Source organism: Lepidochelys olivacea, assembly GCF_965140295.1.
Source record: "Lepidochelys olivacea isolate rLepOli2 genome assembly, chromosome: 4".
In the NCBI taxonomy this organism is placed as follows: Eukaryota; Metazoa; Chordata; order Testudines; family Cheloniidae; genus Lepidochelys; species Lepidochelys olivacea.
In genome coordinates, this window is record NC_140414.1 from 124,506,034 (window position 1) to 124,519,605 (window position 13,572).

General features: G+C 39.7%; 1 protein-coding gene across 1 annotated transcript in view; it reads right to left on the minus strand.

The window, feature by feature from the left end:
- The window catches only part of PPP2R2C (protein phosphatase 2 regulatory subunit Bgamma), a 288,278-nt gene that overhangs the window by 152,181 nt on the left and 122,525 nt on the right, over window positions 1-13,572 (minus strand). The window contains 2 exon segments of the mRNA XM_084625989.1: window positions 10,973-11,086; window positions 11,089-11,124. Of these exon segments, the coding sequence (XP_084482115.1) occupies window positions 10,973-11,086; window positions 11,089-11,124 (150 nt within the window).

Consider the following 13,572-nt stretch of genomic DNA (forward strand, 5'->3'; position numbering starts at 1 on the left):
GTATAAATGCGTCTGGAGTGAAAATCCAAGCACACGTTCTTAGAAAGGAACTTTAATTTGTTTGGAGCCAAATTAGATCTAACAGCAGTTATGAATAGCTTTGTATAAGAGCAGTCTGATGGGGCATGAAGACAGAGCTTTATAGTGCTACTATTTCTATAATATTTTTCACTGCAATATCCATTTCACCTGATATCCTAAGTTTTGTTGCTGCTTTTGCTCATCCTTGATCAAACCACTAATATGAACTATGTTCATATCTGTAAATAAATAAAAAAGCAGATAAAGTAAAACTATCTAGAGTTTGCATCCATTCCTTTCTCTCCCAACAGACCCACTCCAGAAACCCAAACCTTTCTTGCCTGTTTGGACCTGAAACTGTATCTGAATCCTGTATCTGAATCCGACAGAACAAGGAGTAATGATCTCAAGTTGCAGTGGGGGCGATTTAGGTTGGATATTAGGAAAAACTTTTTCACTAGGAGGGTGGTGAAACACTGAAATGTGTTACCTAGGGAGGTGGTGGAATCTCCTTCCTTAGATATTTTTAAGGTCAGGCTTAACAAAGCCTTGGCTGGGATGATTTAGTTGGGGACTGGTCCTGCTTTGAGCAGGGGGCTGGACTAGATGACCTCCTGAGGTGCCTTCCAACCCTGATATTCTATGATTCTATTTTTGTTTTAATTGTCAGGAGACTAATAGATGGGAAATATGCAAGAAGTAACTTAAAACTGAGTCAAATTTAGCGCACGTCCTTCAGCTAGATGGAGACTCTTATTTCAATGCATACGGCAGCTGCTTAAGGAACATGACATTCACAGCTCGAGTATTGGCTGCAAGAATATGTAGGATGTATAAACAGCAACTATACGGTGTACTCTGCTATAACAGGCTAAATGAGCTCTGGTGACTGGCTATTTTACTCTATGTTTTGAATAGGATTGTCCTGTAAAATTACCTTCCATCCTGATTTTACAGAGGTGCTTCTTTTACTTTCTTTTTCTTTATTATAAAGTTCTGTTTTTTAAGAATCTGATTGGGTTTTTAGTGTCCTACAAACCCAAGGATCTGGTTTGTGCTCACCTTGTTTATTTTTCAAGCCTCCCCAGGAAAGAGGGTGTAGGCTTGGGGGGGATATTTTGTGGGAATAGGAACTCCAAGTGGTCCTTTCCCTGATTCTTTGTCTAAACCACTTGGTGGTGGCAGCACACCTCAGTCCAAGGACAAACAGAGATTTGGGCCTTGGGGAAGTTTTTAACCTAAGCTGGTAGAAATAAGCTTAGGGGGTCTTTTATGCAGGTCCCCACATCTGTACCATAGAGTTCAGAGTGGGTAGGGAACCCTAACATGGTGGCAGAGTGGTGGGATCATTCTGAACCAGAAGCACAAACCTCAGGATATTAAATAATTTTTTTTCCTCTTTGCTGCAGGGAGGTTTTAAGCTGAGAGCAGCCGGAGTTTTTTTTCTCTGCCTGAGAGCAGGGTAGTTAACTTCCTACAGGGGAATTCACAAGTGGTTTTGTTTCTGTTTTTTTCTTTCTAGCTCTCGGGTTAAGCTAGGCTAAGTGCAGAAAGGCTAGGATGACAGAACATGACGTCCAGAAAAAAAAAAAAAAGTAAAAGAAGCACCTCTGTAAAATCAGGATGGAAGGTAATTTTACAGGACAATCAGATTCAAAACATAGAGGATTTCTAGGCAAAACTTAAAAGTTACAAAAACCAGGGATAAACCTCCCTCTAGCACAGGGAAAATTCACAAGCTAAAACAAAAGAAACTAACGCATTTCCTTGCTTTACTTACAATTTTTGTAATCTAGATGCTTAGTTCAAGTAGGGCTTTGGGAGATGTATTTTCCCTGTCCTGATTCCTCACTGACCCGGAGAGAACCAACAAAAAGAACAAAGCAAAAACCTCCCCCCACAGATTTGAAAGCATCTTCTCCCCTTATTGTTCCTTTTGGTCAGGTGCCAACCAGGCTACCTGAGCTTCTTAACCCTTTACAGGTAAGGAGAGATTTTATGATATCCTTAGCTGTATGTTTATGACAACAGTGTTTGGGTGTACAAATATATAATCAGTATGAAATATAATGTACAGTCAGAGGGTGAAATTCTAGCCCTACTGAAGTCAATGACAAAACTCCAGGATTTCACCACTATTTCTTCAAGGAGAATACAATACAAAACAAATTTTGTGAGGCCCACACTCATGCAGAATGCACAGCAATTTAAAAACAGCAGTATGATGAAACAAGAAAATTCAATGGTTATTAAGAAAAGCTTGCCTTAATAGAATATTAATAAAATGCTGATAGAACAGACAAATTCTTAAATTTAATAATCACCATCAGGAAATGTTCCATGAAGTTTACGATCTATTTAATGTTTACAAACCAGTAATATTTTCCATCACTGTGCCTGTATAAATTTGAGTGCAACTCACAGATACAGTATACCCAGTAAGAATTATTCAGTCGTTTCCCTCTTCCTCCCATCTCTGCAAATTCAGCTCCAAAAGAAAGTGATGGCTGATATAAAGCATCTCACAGTTCATGTCACCAAACAATCAAGTATCTTCCATGCTACACTGCACAATTTGTCTTTACCACACATTGTGTAATTTAGCTTGCCTCTCTGGAGCACAGGATAGACCACTGGTTCATGAAAATAAAAGGAACGACGAATAAAAACCTTGTATCCAAATACCAAAAAATAAACCACCAGTAAACTGTTCCAACCACTGACCCACCTAAGCACAAAGTACTATAAAATATCAGCCCCTTTTGGAAAATATACCTACCATACCAGGATCTGGTTTTGTTTGTTTGGGAATTTTGTTTTGTTTTTTCACAGTCTAATGGCTCAGTCGTGTCCTTAGCCTCCAGTGATGATTCAAAATGTTAAAGAACATAGGTGTTAGACCAGCAGCCTCCACAATGAACTGTTGATCCATCTAAATTCTTCCATTCTCCAAACACCATGCATCACCAAATACACATCTTCTATGGGCTATATCAGTGGGTAGGCACGGATTTACTAAAAGTAGTTAGTCAAAAGAACTGTATTCTTCTGTCTGAAATGCATGGATCTGGAACGAATATAAACTGCAGTTGATCAGAAGCGGAACAATTTAAGCAAACAAACCTGCGTAGTCAATTAGCAGCAGTCCAGTTACAATTTTTAAATTTATCTGCACTCTAGAGCAGATAATTAAGGTTTGCCGTTTACCAATGCTGTAGATGGGATCAGTTTATAAATATATAACACACACTCTCTCCCTCCCTCCTTCCAATCTGCGGGACCTGGACTTTTTTCTTTTCTTTTTTGTTAGTAATATTGTGGGAAGGCTAATAAGCAGATTTTGCATTTTGTTTGAAATTAACTGAGGTTTGTGGTCATCCTGATCCCTTCCAGGAATGATTCCAAATTCACGGACAAAGCACTGAGAAAAGTCTGTCTCCTGCACACGTGTTACACTCTTGAGGTTGACAGTTCCATTGTTTTAGTGCAATGTCGCCATCAAAGGTGGCCATGGTCACACAGTGTAAGGCGGCTTCTCAGGTATCTGGGGCCAGTACCATGGAGGGCTTTGCAAATGAGGATCCAGACCTTCAGTTGGACCCAGTATTTTATGAGGAGCCAATGAAGAGAACACAGCAGACATTGGGGCGAGCGTTCTCGGCAGCCTTTCTGGTTAAGCAAAGGATTTACTGTGTACTGAACCAGATGTAGCTTTTTTAAAGTCAGCAATTTCATAAGCAGACACAGAGAATTACAGTAATCAAGTCTGGAGGTCACGAATGCATTGATCACTGTGGCTAAGACTGAATCTGACAGGAAAGCACATGTTCATCTTGCCAGCTGCATATTCTATGATTCTATATGGAAAAGGGAGCTTCTTGTGACCGTCACTATTTGGGTATCCAGAAGCTGTGAGAAATCCACATGCACAATGAAACTGTGGACTTTAACAATCTGAAGGAAGATGCTATCAGTGCAGAGTGATATTACAGAAGTGGCAAGTTCTTCAAAGTGCTTCCCACTCCCCACTAGCATCACCTCTGTCTTCTCAGGACTCAGCATCGGGCAGTCACTTGTCATTCAAACCTTTGGATTGCTGGAAGATGATGCTGTTTAAATTGTGATGGGAAATGGTGTAAACCTAGATGCCATTTGCATATTACTAGCATTTTAGTTCATGATGGGTCACAAACTCACTCCCCTCATGGCTTCATAGAGATGAAGAACAAGATTGGGGAAAGGATGGTTCCCCACAGGACTCAACAAGTGGGAGCTCTGGAAGTGGAGATGCAAGTGCCCATCACAACTCTCTCAGCATAGCCTAAGAGCAATAGGTGAAGGTGTCTCAGTGTGATCCTGTTACTGCTATTGCACCTATGAGTTGTGACAGAGGGATTCCACAGCCAATCCTATCAAATGCTGTGGAGTGCTCCAGCAATGCCAGCTTGGATGTTCCCTGTCAGTGGACTTCTGTTTAGCTGCCTGCTTCCATGTGCAAATGCAGTTTTTTGCCTATGCTAATGGCTATGCACATTTTCAGGCCGTTTGAAATCATAACCCTTAATATCTGCTATTGTCTACAGCTTACTACATTTCTGAAATTATACAAACTAAGAAAGCTTATCCACTATACAGCCATAACTTTAAAAAATGTTTTTACATTACTGGAGAAGTCTTGCAGCATTTTCAATTAGCCAGATAACAGTATAATAAGGAAGCAAACAGACAGCACAGTCTGGGAGTCTTCCATTAGCGGCAATAATTTACTTTCATTTAGTAGCTTGAAAGAAGAGAGACTGGTATGCACAGTATTGTGATGAAAGGCTGTAACTAAAGTATCATTCTGTGTACTGCTGTAGTATACACATTTTTGGCCAAACTGTGGACATAATTTACCCCACTTACTGAATTTTTTTTTAAACAATTTACTATTGATCAGAATACCCCAACTTGTTTAAATTCAGTGTATTACAGAATATATTGCAGTGATACAGTACTGTATATATCTTCTTCTAACACAAATATTTCTGTTCGCAAAGTCTCTGTAGATTTTAAAACCAACAATCGCTGCTGCTTTGATTACAGCTCTGGTGCGGTGTGACTGATTTGTTACTCTGGGCTGAATCATCCTGAAAGAGAGCTGATTGGTTAAAAAAATGCTGACTACCATAGCAACTAACTTGTGACCTAGCTAATGTGCAATGGGTATTTCTTTGCTTGAATCAGAGCCACAAGTGAAGATAACAAGCCAATTCTGGGCCTGGTGTAACAGCCCTGATGCCAGTTGAGTTACACCAGGGATTGATATGGCCTACTCTCTATAAGAAATGGTTTTATTTATACCTTTTTTCTTGGTACGCTTGGTGCTGGGATGCAGAACCAAATCCTCAAATATTTATTAAATTGCAGAATGTCAGTAAAGTACAGTATACAGGCAGCAAGGAAATGTTTATTCCCTGGTATTGATTCTGCATTTTTATATTCACCATCAGACTCTGCAAAAACAAATAGGATTGTGTATTAAAAAAATCCCTAATAATCATAGAACTATAGGTCTGGAAAGAATCTCAAGAGGTCATGAAGTATACCTAGACAATCCATGACAGGTGTTCCTCTAGACTGTTCTTTAAAGCTTCCAGTGACAGGGATTCCAGTCCTTGGAAGCCTACCCTTATAGTTAGAAAGCTTTTTCTAATCTCTAACCTAAATCTCCCTTGCTGCAGATTAGGATGATTATTTCTTGTCCTACCTTCAGTGGATATGGAGAACAACTGATCACTGTCCTCTTTATAACGGCCCTTAACATATAGGAAGATGCATCAGGTCCCTTCTGTCTTCTTTTCTCAAGACCACACACACACACAAGTTTTTTAACCTTTCCTCATAGGTCAGGTTTTGCAAACTTTTTAGCATTTTTGTTGCTCTTCTCTGAACTATCTCCAATTTGTCCACATCTTTCTTAAAGTGTGGTGTCCAGAACTGGACTCAGTACTCCAGCTGAGGCCTCACCAGTGCCAAGAAGAGTGGGACAGTTATCTCATATGTCTTACATACAGCACTGCTGTTATTACACCCCAGAATGATATTTGCCTTTTTTGCAATTGTATTACGTTGTTGACACATATTCAATCCACCATAAAAACCCCCAGATCCTTTTCAGCAATACTACTGTTAAGCAAGTTATTTCCCTTTTGTAGCTGTGCATTTGATTTTCCTTCTTAAGTGTAGCACTTTGCACTTACCTTTATTAAATTTAATTTTGTTGAATTCAAACAAATTCTCCAATTTGCCAAGGCTGTTGTGAATTCTAATCCTGTCCTCCAAAATGCAAGCAACCCTTCTCAGCTGGGTGTAATCCGCAAATTTTATAAGCATACTTTCCACTGCATTATACAATCATTAATGAAAATGTTGACTAGCACCAGACCCAGGCGGCCCAGGGCCCCATTTGATATGCCTCCCAGTTTGACAACGAATGGGACTGGCTGAATAAGTGACTGATAATCTAGTCATAGGTATCAGAATATAACAAAAAGGATTAAAAGCCTCTAGGGAACATCTGAAAATAATCCTGAAAATCCACATGATTATTCCAATGGTTATTTCCTGTTACAAGCAGGATGAGAGGGCTGAGACATCAGAAATGGGGACAATCACCTACTGAAAATAAAATTTGAGAGCTAAATTGTGCCCACCTGGCACAGGCCCACAGTGACTGTGGGGTAGAGCCACACTGCCCTGGAAGGACATAAGGAGTCACAACACCTCAGGATGATAATGCCTTCCAGGGCTCCTAGGACGAAGGAAAGCAGAAGGGTTGTAATTGTGGTTGGCTCCTGCATGGGCTGGGGAGAAATAGGGAACCCTGCCCCACTTGGATACATTTAAAGGCCAATGAAAAATCTGCCACCAAATGGGGAAATGACTCATCAAGTTAAAAATGTCACAATGCATCCAATCCATCCTTCAGAATTGCACTAACATTAAAGGCGAACACCAAAATTTTTAAAACTTAACAGCATAAAGTTAAGCACCTAAATCTGTATCTAGGCTCCCAAATAAGTGGCTTCATCTGCAGAGAATCTGAGCATTCACAGCTTCCATTAGAGTGAATTAGAGATCAGAGGTGCTGAGTACCTCTGAAAATCAGGCATTTATTTGGAAGCCTAAATATGGATTCAGGCACTTTGCTTTAGGCTCCCAAATTTGAAAAGTTTGGCCTGAATTCCCATACAATGGATAAAATATTGCACTAGAGAGTCACTTTTTTTCCACACTTTGGACCTGATCTGGAGAGGCTGCAGAGTCCCTGAAACTTCAGCTGATGTCAGTGGGTGTTCAAAACCTCTGAGGATCAGGCCTATTATGCATTAAAATAAATTCAGCCTTAAATAACATGCTTGCAACAAAAACTCGTGTATCTAGAATCAGTGAAACCCAAATGAGATTTCATTATTTGGAGCTGTTAATTTCCTTTGACTCATTCTAATGATGTAGCTGAAAAGTGGCATATATCTGGTTTTGCCACCAATCGCTGAAATGTCATCTGTCAATGTCATTCTGATATGGAATCTGTGCTTCTAGCTATAAACATATATAATTCTCATAAGTCTCAAATGGGAGTCACGAACCCTTCTTATATAAAGTACACACATTCCTTAGTAAAAAACCAAACCAAACCAAACCCCATACATGTTATGGAAAATAAGCGTTGACACTTCACTTTTAAGCTCTTTTTATTGAGTGCAGAACTGCAGTGTGTTTGGTAAAATTATTTAGAATTCCCTCTTTAGTTATTTGATTGAAAAACTGTCAACACTTATAATTTTGATATATAAGTATCAATGAGAAAACCAAGGCAGAGTGTTCAAGGGACTTACCCAAAGTCACATTCAAGGTCTGTGGAAGAGCAAAGAATAGATCCCAGCTCTCTTACATTTTATTCACAAAATCATTCTTCCTCTCCAAATCTCAAACAGTACTTGGTAGGCCTTGGAGCCACAGCAGGTTGGCTTTTATTATTTTTTATATTACTGTAGTGCCTAGGAACCCCAGTCATGGACCAGGACCCCCACGGTGGTAGGTGCTGCACAAACACAGAACAAAAAGGCAGGTCCTTCCCCAAGGAGCATTTGCCCATAGGAGGAGATGTTTTCAGAATGGAAATTGTTTTGTTTCCCACACACATTCCAAACTTGTACTAGAAGAAAAGCATAAGCAACAGACTGTGACAAATTATTTTGAAACTGAGGCCTGGTCTACACTAAAGAGTGTGAAAAATCCACAGCCATACGCAACATATTTAAGTCGACATAACCCCTGGCGTAAACAGCACTAGGTCGACGGAAGAATTCTTTCCTTGACCTAACTACTGCCTCTTGGGGAAGTGGATTACCTGCACCAAAGGGAGAACCCCTCCCGTCAACATACAGAGCATCTCTCCTGAAGCACTAAAGCAGCACAGCATCTCAAGTGTAAGCAAGTCCTGAATCCTGTTGAAGTGAGTCTCTTTTTAGCTCAAGGAATCATTACAGCCCTTTATGGTAAAAATGCTGTCATTTTGCTGAAATCAGTAACAAAACAAAAAGCCCTGGATGTGTTGGTCCAGATTCTGTTCTCACCAGAGTAACTCCATTAAACAAAGGAGTTCTTGTGGCACCTTAGAGACTAACAAATTTGTTTGAGCATAAGCTTTCGTGAGCTCATCCGATGAAGTGAGCTGTAGTTCACGAAAGCTTATGCTCAAATAAATTTTAGTCTCTAAGGTGCCACAAGTACTCCTTTTCTTTTTCCGAATACAGACTAACACGGCTGCTACTCTGAAACCTCCATTAAACATGTGAGTTGCAGAGTTGTTGTAGCCATGTTGGGAGACACGGGTGAGGTAATACCTTATTGGACCAACTTCTGTTAGTGGAAGAGACAAGCTTTCGAGCTACACAGAGCTCTACTTCAGGTCTGGAAAAAGTAATCAGAGTGTCACAGCTGAATACAAGGTGGGACAGATTGTTAAGCACAAGGTGTAAACACATTGCAGGAGACCAGTTAAAGTGAAGTGGGGAATTAACACCTCTGCAGTCATAGGACAAACGAGGGTTAGTAGGTTACAAATTGCTGTAGTGAGCCATAAAACCAGTGTCTCTGGTTTTATGATTTTTGGGGTCTAGCAGAGTTATGAATTTAAGTTCACAGGCTTGTCTTTTGAAGGTGTTTTTCAGGTTTCCTTTGAGGACAAGGACAGAGATCCCATGTGGAATGAACACTTTGTGAAAGTGTTCACGCATGGGTAATAGGGTGTTTTTGTTTTATTTTTCTGTGGGAGTTCAGTTGAAAGCACAGTGATTATCTCATTTCACGTAGCTGTACCTAAACCAGTGCATCAAATGCCCCACCAACAGCTATGTAGGTGAAACCACGCCAATCACTACACTCTTGAATGAACTCACATGAAAAACTACTTGGATATCCTCAATGCCAACAGAAGACCGTGCACTACAGAGCGCTTCTGGCTCTACCCTGTCCCTTCAACAAAAATGCACAGAGCCCAATACCAGCATTGAACCTGTAGCGAGGGCTCCATTGTATTCTGGGGAATGGAGAACAACTGCAAGGAGATAGTAACCACTCTTTCTCCAGGGGTATTTAAATACTCTTCACTCACCTAACTGGCCTATCTTTTGCATGGATAAATATCTGTACAATTTTTGTTATATAATTGGATAAGTCTCTTACACAAGTAAACATTTACTTTACTATCTGTTAGTAACTGAAAATTACCAAGCAATTTTCAACCAAAATTAGTAATTTGACGTGACCATTAGATTAGTCAGTATTTTCTGAGTGTTCATAATAAGCATACCTGAGGAACACCTGCAAGCTCCTTGTTGCAATCAGAAGGAAACTAACGAATCAGTATCATTTAAGTAAGCGAAGCCATTCTACCACCTAGCATGTGCGGAACTGCTGGTGCAGGTGGTCACCATACACTGGAAACTAATATATGGATCACTGAAAGGATCAAGTAAACAAAGATGCAGAATATCCTGACAGGTTTCCAGTGTAGTTCAGTAACTACAATATGATTATGTTGCTGATACGCAGACTTGGAGAGGAGCTCTTTCCCATAATACTTGGATATGCATGTTCCTGAAGGTTCTGAGGTTTAGCAGTTCATGACGTTCATGTAGTACAGTGAAACAGGCAGTTCAATATACAGTTCTATGTTGGATAATGATGTTTGCAGAAGTTACTGTGAGCAGAGGTTGGGTTATATTAAAAGTTGGGAGTGAAGCAGCAGCATGCACTGTTTTTGCCATTCTGTAATATCTGTCAAAGGTTTCCAGAGCACTTCACAAATAATTAGGCCTTGTTATACCCAATGAAGTATGAGAGGGGTGTTAATCCCATTTTCCAGATGGGCAAATCACAGCACAGAGAAGTTATGTGAATTGTTCCAGAACTCTCACATAACCAGTGTGAGTTGGGAAACAATGCTCCCTAAGTACTCATGTTCCACAAGTAACAGAAGCAGCTGTTTCCTGCCGTTTTCTACACTCAGCAAAGAAAACTGTTGACAGAAGATGGCAAGCAGAAAAGAGTGGAGCTCCTGAGAAGTGACTAAGAAGGAGAAAAGTGAAAGTCTCATCTACCTTTATTTATAAATATTTGGAATTTATGTCACCTATAAAGAAACTTCAGGCTCCAGCTAACAACTCACAATTACAATAAAACACATGCAGACTCTGAATAGGTCACTTCTTCTAGGAAGCAACTGCTTTCAAAAAATACCTTTATTCATTGCATGTATTATAAGGTGACAATACACTTGATAAACTGAAGACAACCTTAACACTTGTTCATCTTCTGTGGCGTCTGCAGTCAGGTCACCGGAAGGACTCCCTGTAATCAATCAGCCAGCGGGGGGAAACAAAACAAGTGATGGCACCCTTACCTCCAACCCCATCTTCAGAATCAACCTCGTAGATGCTCTCCCCTTCCATGTTCTCTGCAGGGCCAGGTTGACTGTAAGGTTTTCTAGTGGTGACCTGTTTCAGGCTCCAGAAGGAAGATGAATCCACACACTCTGCAGCCAGCAAGTAGTATCTTTCAAACAAAAATGTAAAAATAAAGCCATTGGATTATTTCTGCTAAACATTTTAGAGATTGCTTTTTTTCCTTGCCCCCCAAAATTATAGGATCTTCTGTATCAACCAGTTCTGATGGCAGAGATCCTCATCTTGGGCCACAGAATACCACTGGACAGCTCTAAGAGAGTGAGGTTTAAGCAGAGAAAACATTCCAATTCATCCAGTGGACATTCCATCTGTAGATAGATGTAAAGATTGGCGTGCACAGAAAAAGCACAAACAAAACCCCTCATGTAGCTAAAGATAAAGGGAAACAGACAGCAGGAAAGCCTCACTCCTTTTCCCAGATTGGACCTAAGTATCTACCTCTTTCCATTACCCACCTCCAATCTATGTTTGTGTCTCATAGTCAATGTAATTTCCACATCTTTCTTTTTAAAACAAAAATCGCACATAGATGGGAAATTATACTGATGAATCAGGACATGTCCATGTCTCTGAATGGAAGAAACCAACAGCAGTAGAGCAGGGAGGAGTTACTAGAGTAGTTTTCGATGGAAGAGGTGGAGAACTATTCCCAACCTTCAAACACCATTCTCAGATGCTCATGGTTTATATAAATGAGAGGTGAGACCAAAACCACTCTTCTTCTCTGGGTATGAATTCTGCAAACCCGTTAGACTTAGAGAAGAAAATGGAAAATGAAATACAGCATTAAGAACACACTGGCAGACCCATGTCTTAGATGAGTGAACTGGGACAGGACAAGAACACAACACAAGATCCAAGAACGATGGCTTGGATCAAATACATAATGATCTGGCCTACAGAACAAAGGTCAGGTACTACAGGTTACAGACCAGTGCATTGGTAATCTTCAGCCTTTGTCAGTTTCACATGAATGAGTAACTAATGAAGGTCCTTCTCTTTTGCTTTCCTACATCATTAGGACTCCAGCCAAAATGCTCTATCCAACAGCCTTTTACAGAGAGGGCTGAGAAGGGGACAGAAAATTTTCACAGTGACAAGTGAGTTGGGCCCATATATGTTTTGTTGTTTTCAGTTTCCTTTCTTCAACTTAACAACAAATTAGCAGGGTCACATCAACAAATCAGTGTGTATACATATATTAGAAAACAGTTCAAGTGCTATGTCATTTTGTTGGTAAAAGAAGTGCATACCTAAGTGTTTTACACCAGATGACCTCTACATCTTCAATTGCTTCAAGCTTCCCACTCAGCTTCTGCATGTTTTTGTCCACTTCCCTCTGGTTGAGCCAGCTCTTTCAGTGAGCCATGTTATACTGCATGCAAGGCTCTGCAAAACACTCAGCAGATGGTCCATGGAGCGACAGTTGTGGTGCACGCTTCTTGTAATGTTCTGGCTTCTCAACCTCATTTTAATGTTCCAGAAAAGGTATTTCAAATCAAGGCTCAAGTTTATCAGAACGATTATATCTACCATTGGCTTGGGTTTAAGGGTTGAGAAAGGGTCCATACAGTAACACTGATTTTCAGTGATGAAGTATCCATTACAAAAACTCTTTGTTTGGTAAAGAATAAATAGGTTCCATTTAATAAAAAAAATATTTTAACATACTTACCAAACAACTGGAATTCAGTGGCCAGAATATCAACATCTGGGTAAGTGTTCACATCTGAAATGTTTAGATGCCATATGTAGATCTAGGGTATTTTGCAAGAATGTTAAAAATGACGGTCCCTGTTTATAAACTATAGTGCCATCAGCTATGCATCCCATGGCTTGAAAAAATATGTTTGATTTTTCTAGGATTTAGTATTGTTTCTGTACAACTAAATGAATTTTTAGCTATAGGTTTTTAGAAAGTCTGCAGTGCAAATTCTCATAATTTGAATTTTCAGCCAAAAGTACTTGTGAGTTCTCATTGTGGAAATGTTTCCCGGTTCCATTCAGATCATCTGATTGTAAACATTGGCTGGACAGATTAGTCCTTCTATAAAGTGATAGATATTGTTGTGAGATTTGTATAAAGTGGCTGGTGGCCAGATGGTATAGCACAGTGTCTAGAAACAAAAAAAGTTACCTTTACCCACTGAAATGTACCTAATTCAGACACATATTTTCATGTCTAGTGCTAAAATGTCAAAAAGACAATGACTTGAGCATGGCTTGCTCTCCCATAGACTAGATCACAGAGGTCTGAGATCTTTTTTTTATCCAAATAGCAAAGATATAACTATTCTCACTTTTGATCTACAGTAGTTTTTTCTATTCCCCAAATGTACCAAAGAATGTAAGGTGTATGCTGCCACACAGAATATTCTCTTCAATCTGCACTACTTAGAGCTATTACCATCTAATTCGTTTTGTTCTATTGTGATATCAGTCAAAGGAAAGAGGTCTGATGGAAAATGTTCAATATATATGATACAGGTATTATGCAGCTTAATATATTTGTTTATCTGTGTCTAAATACTGTATA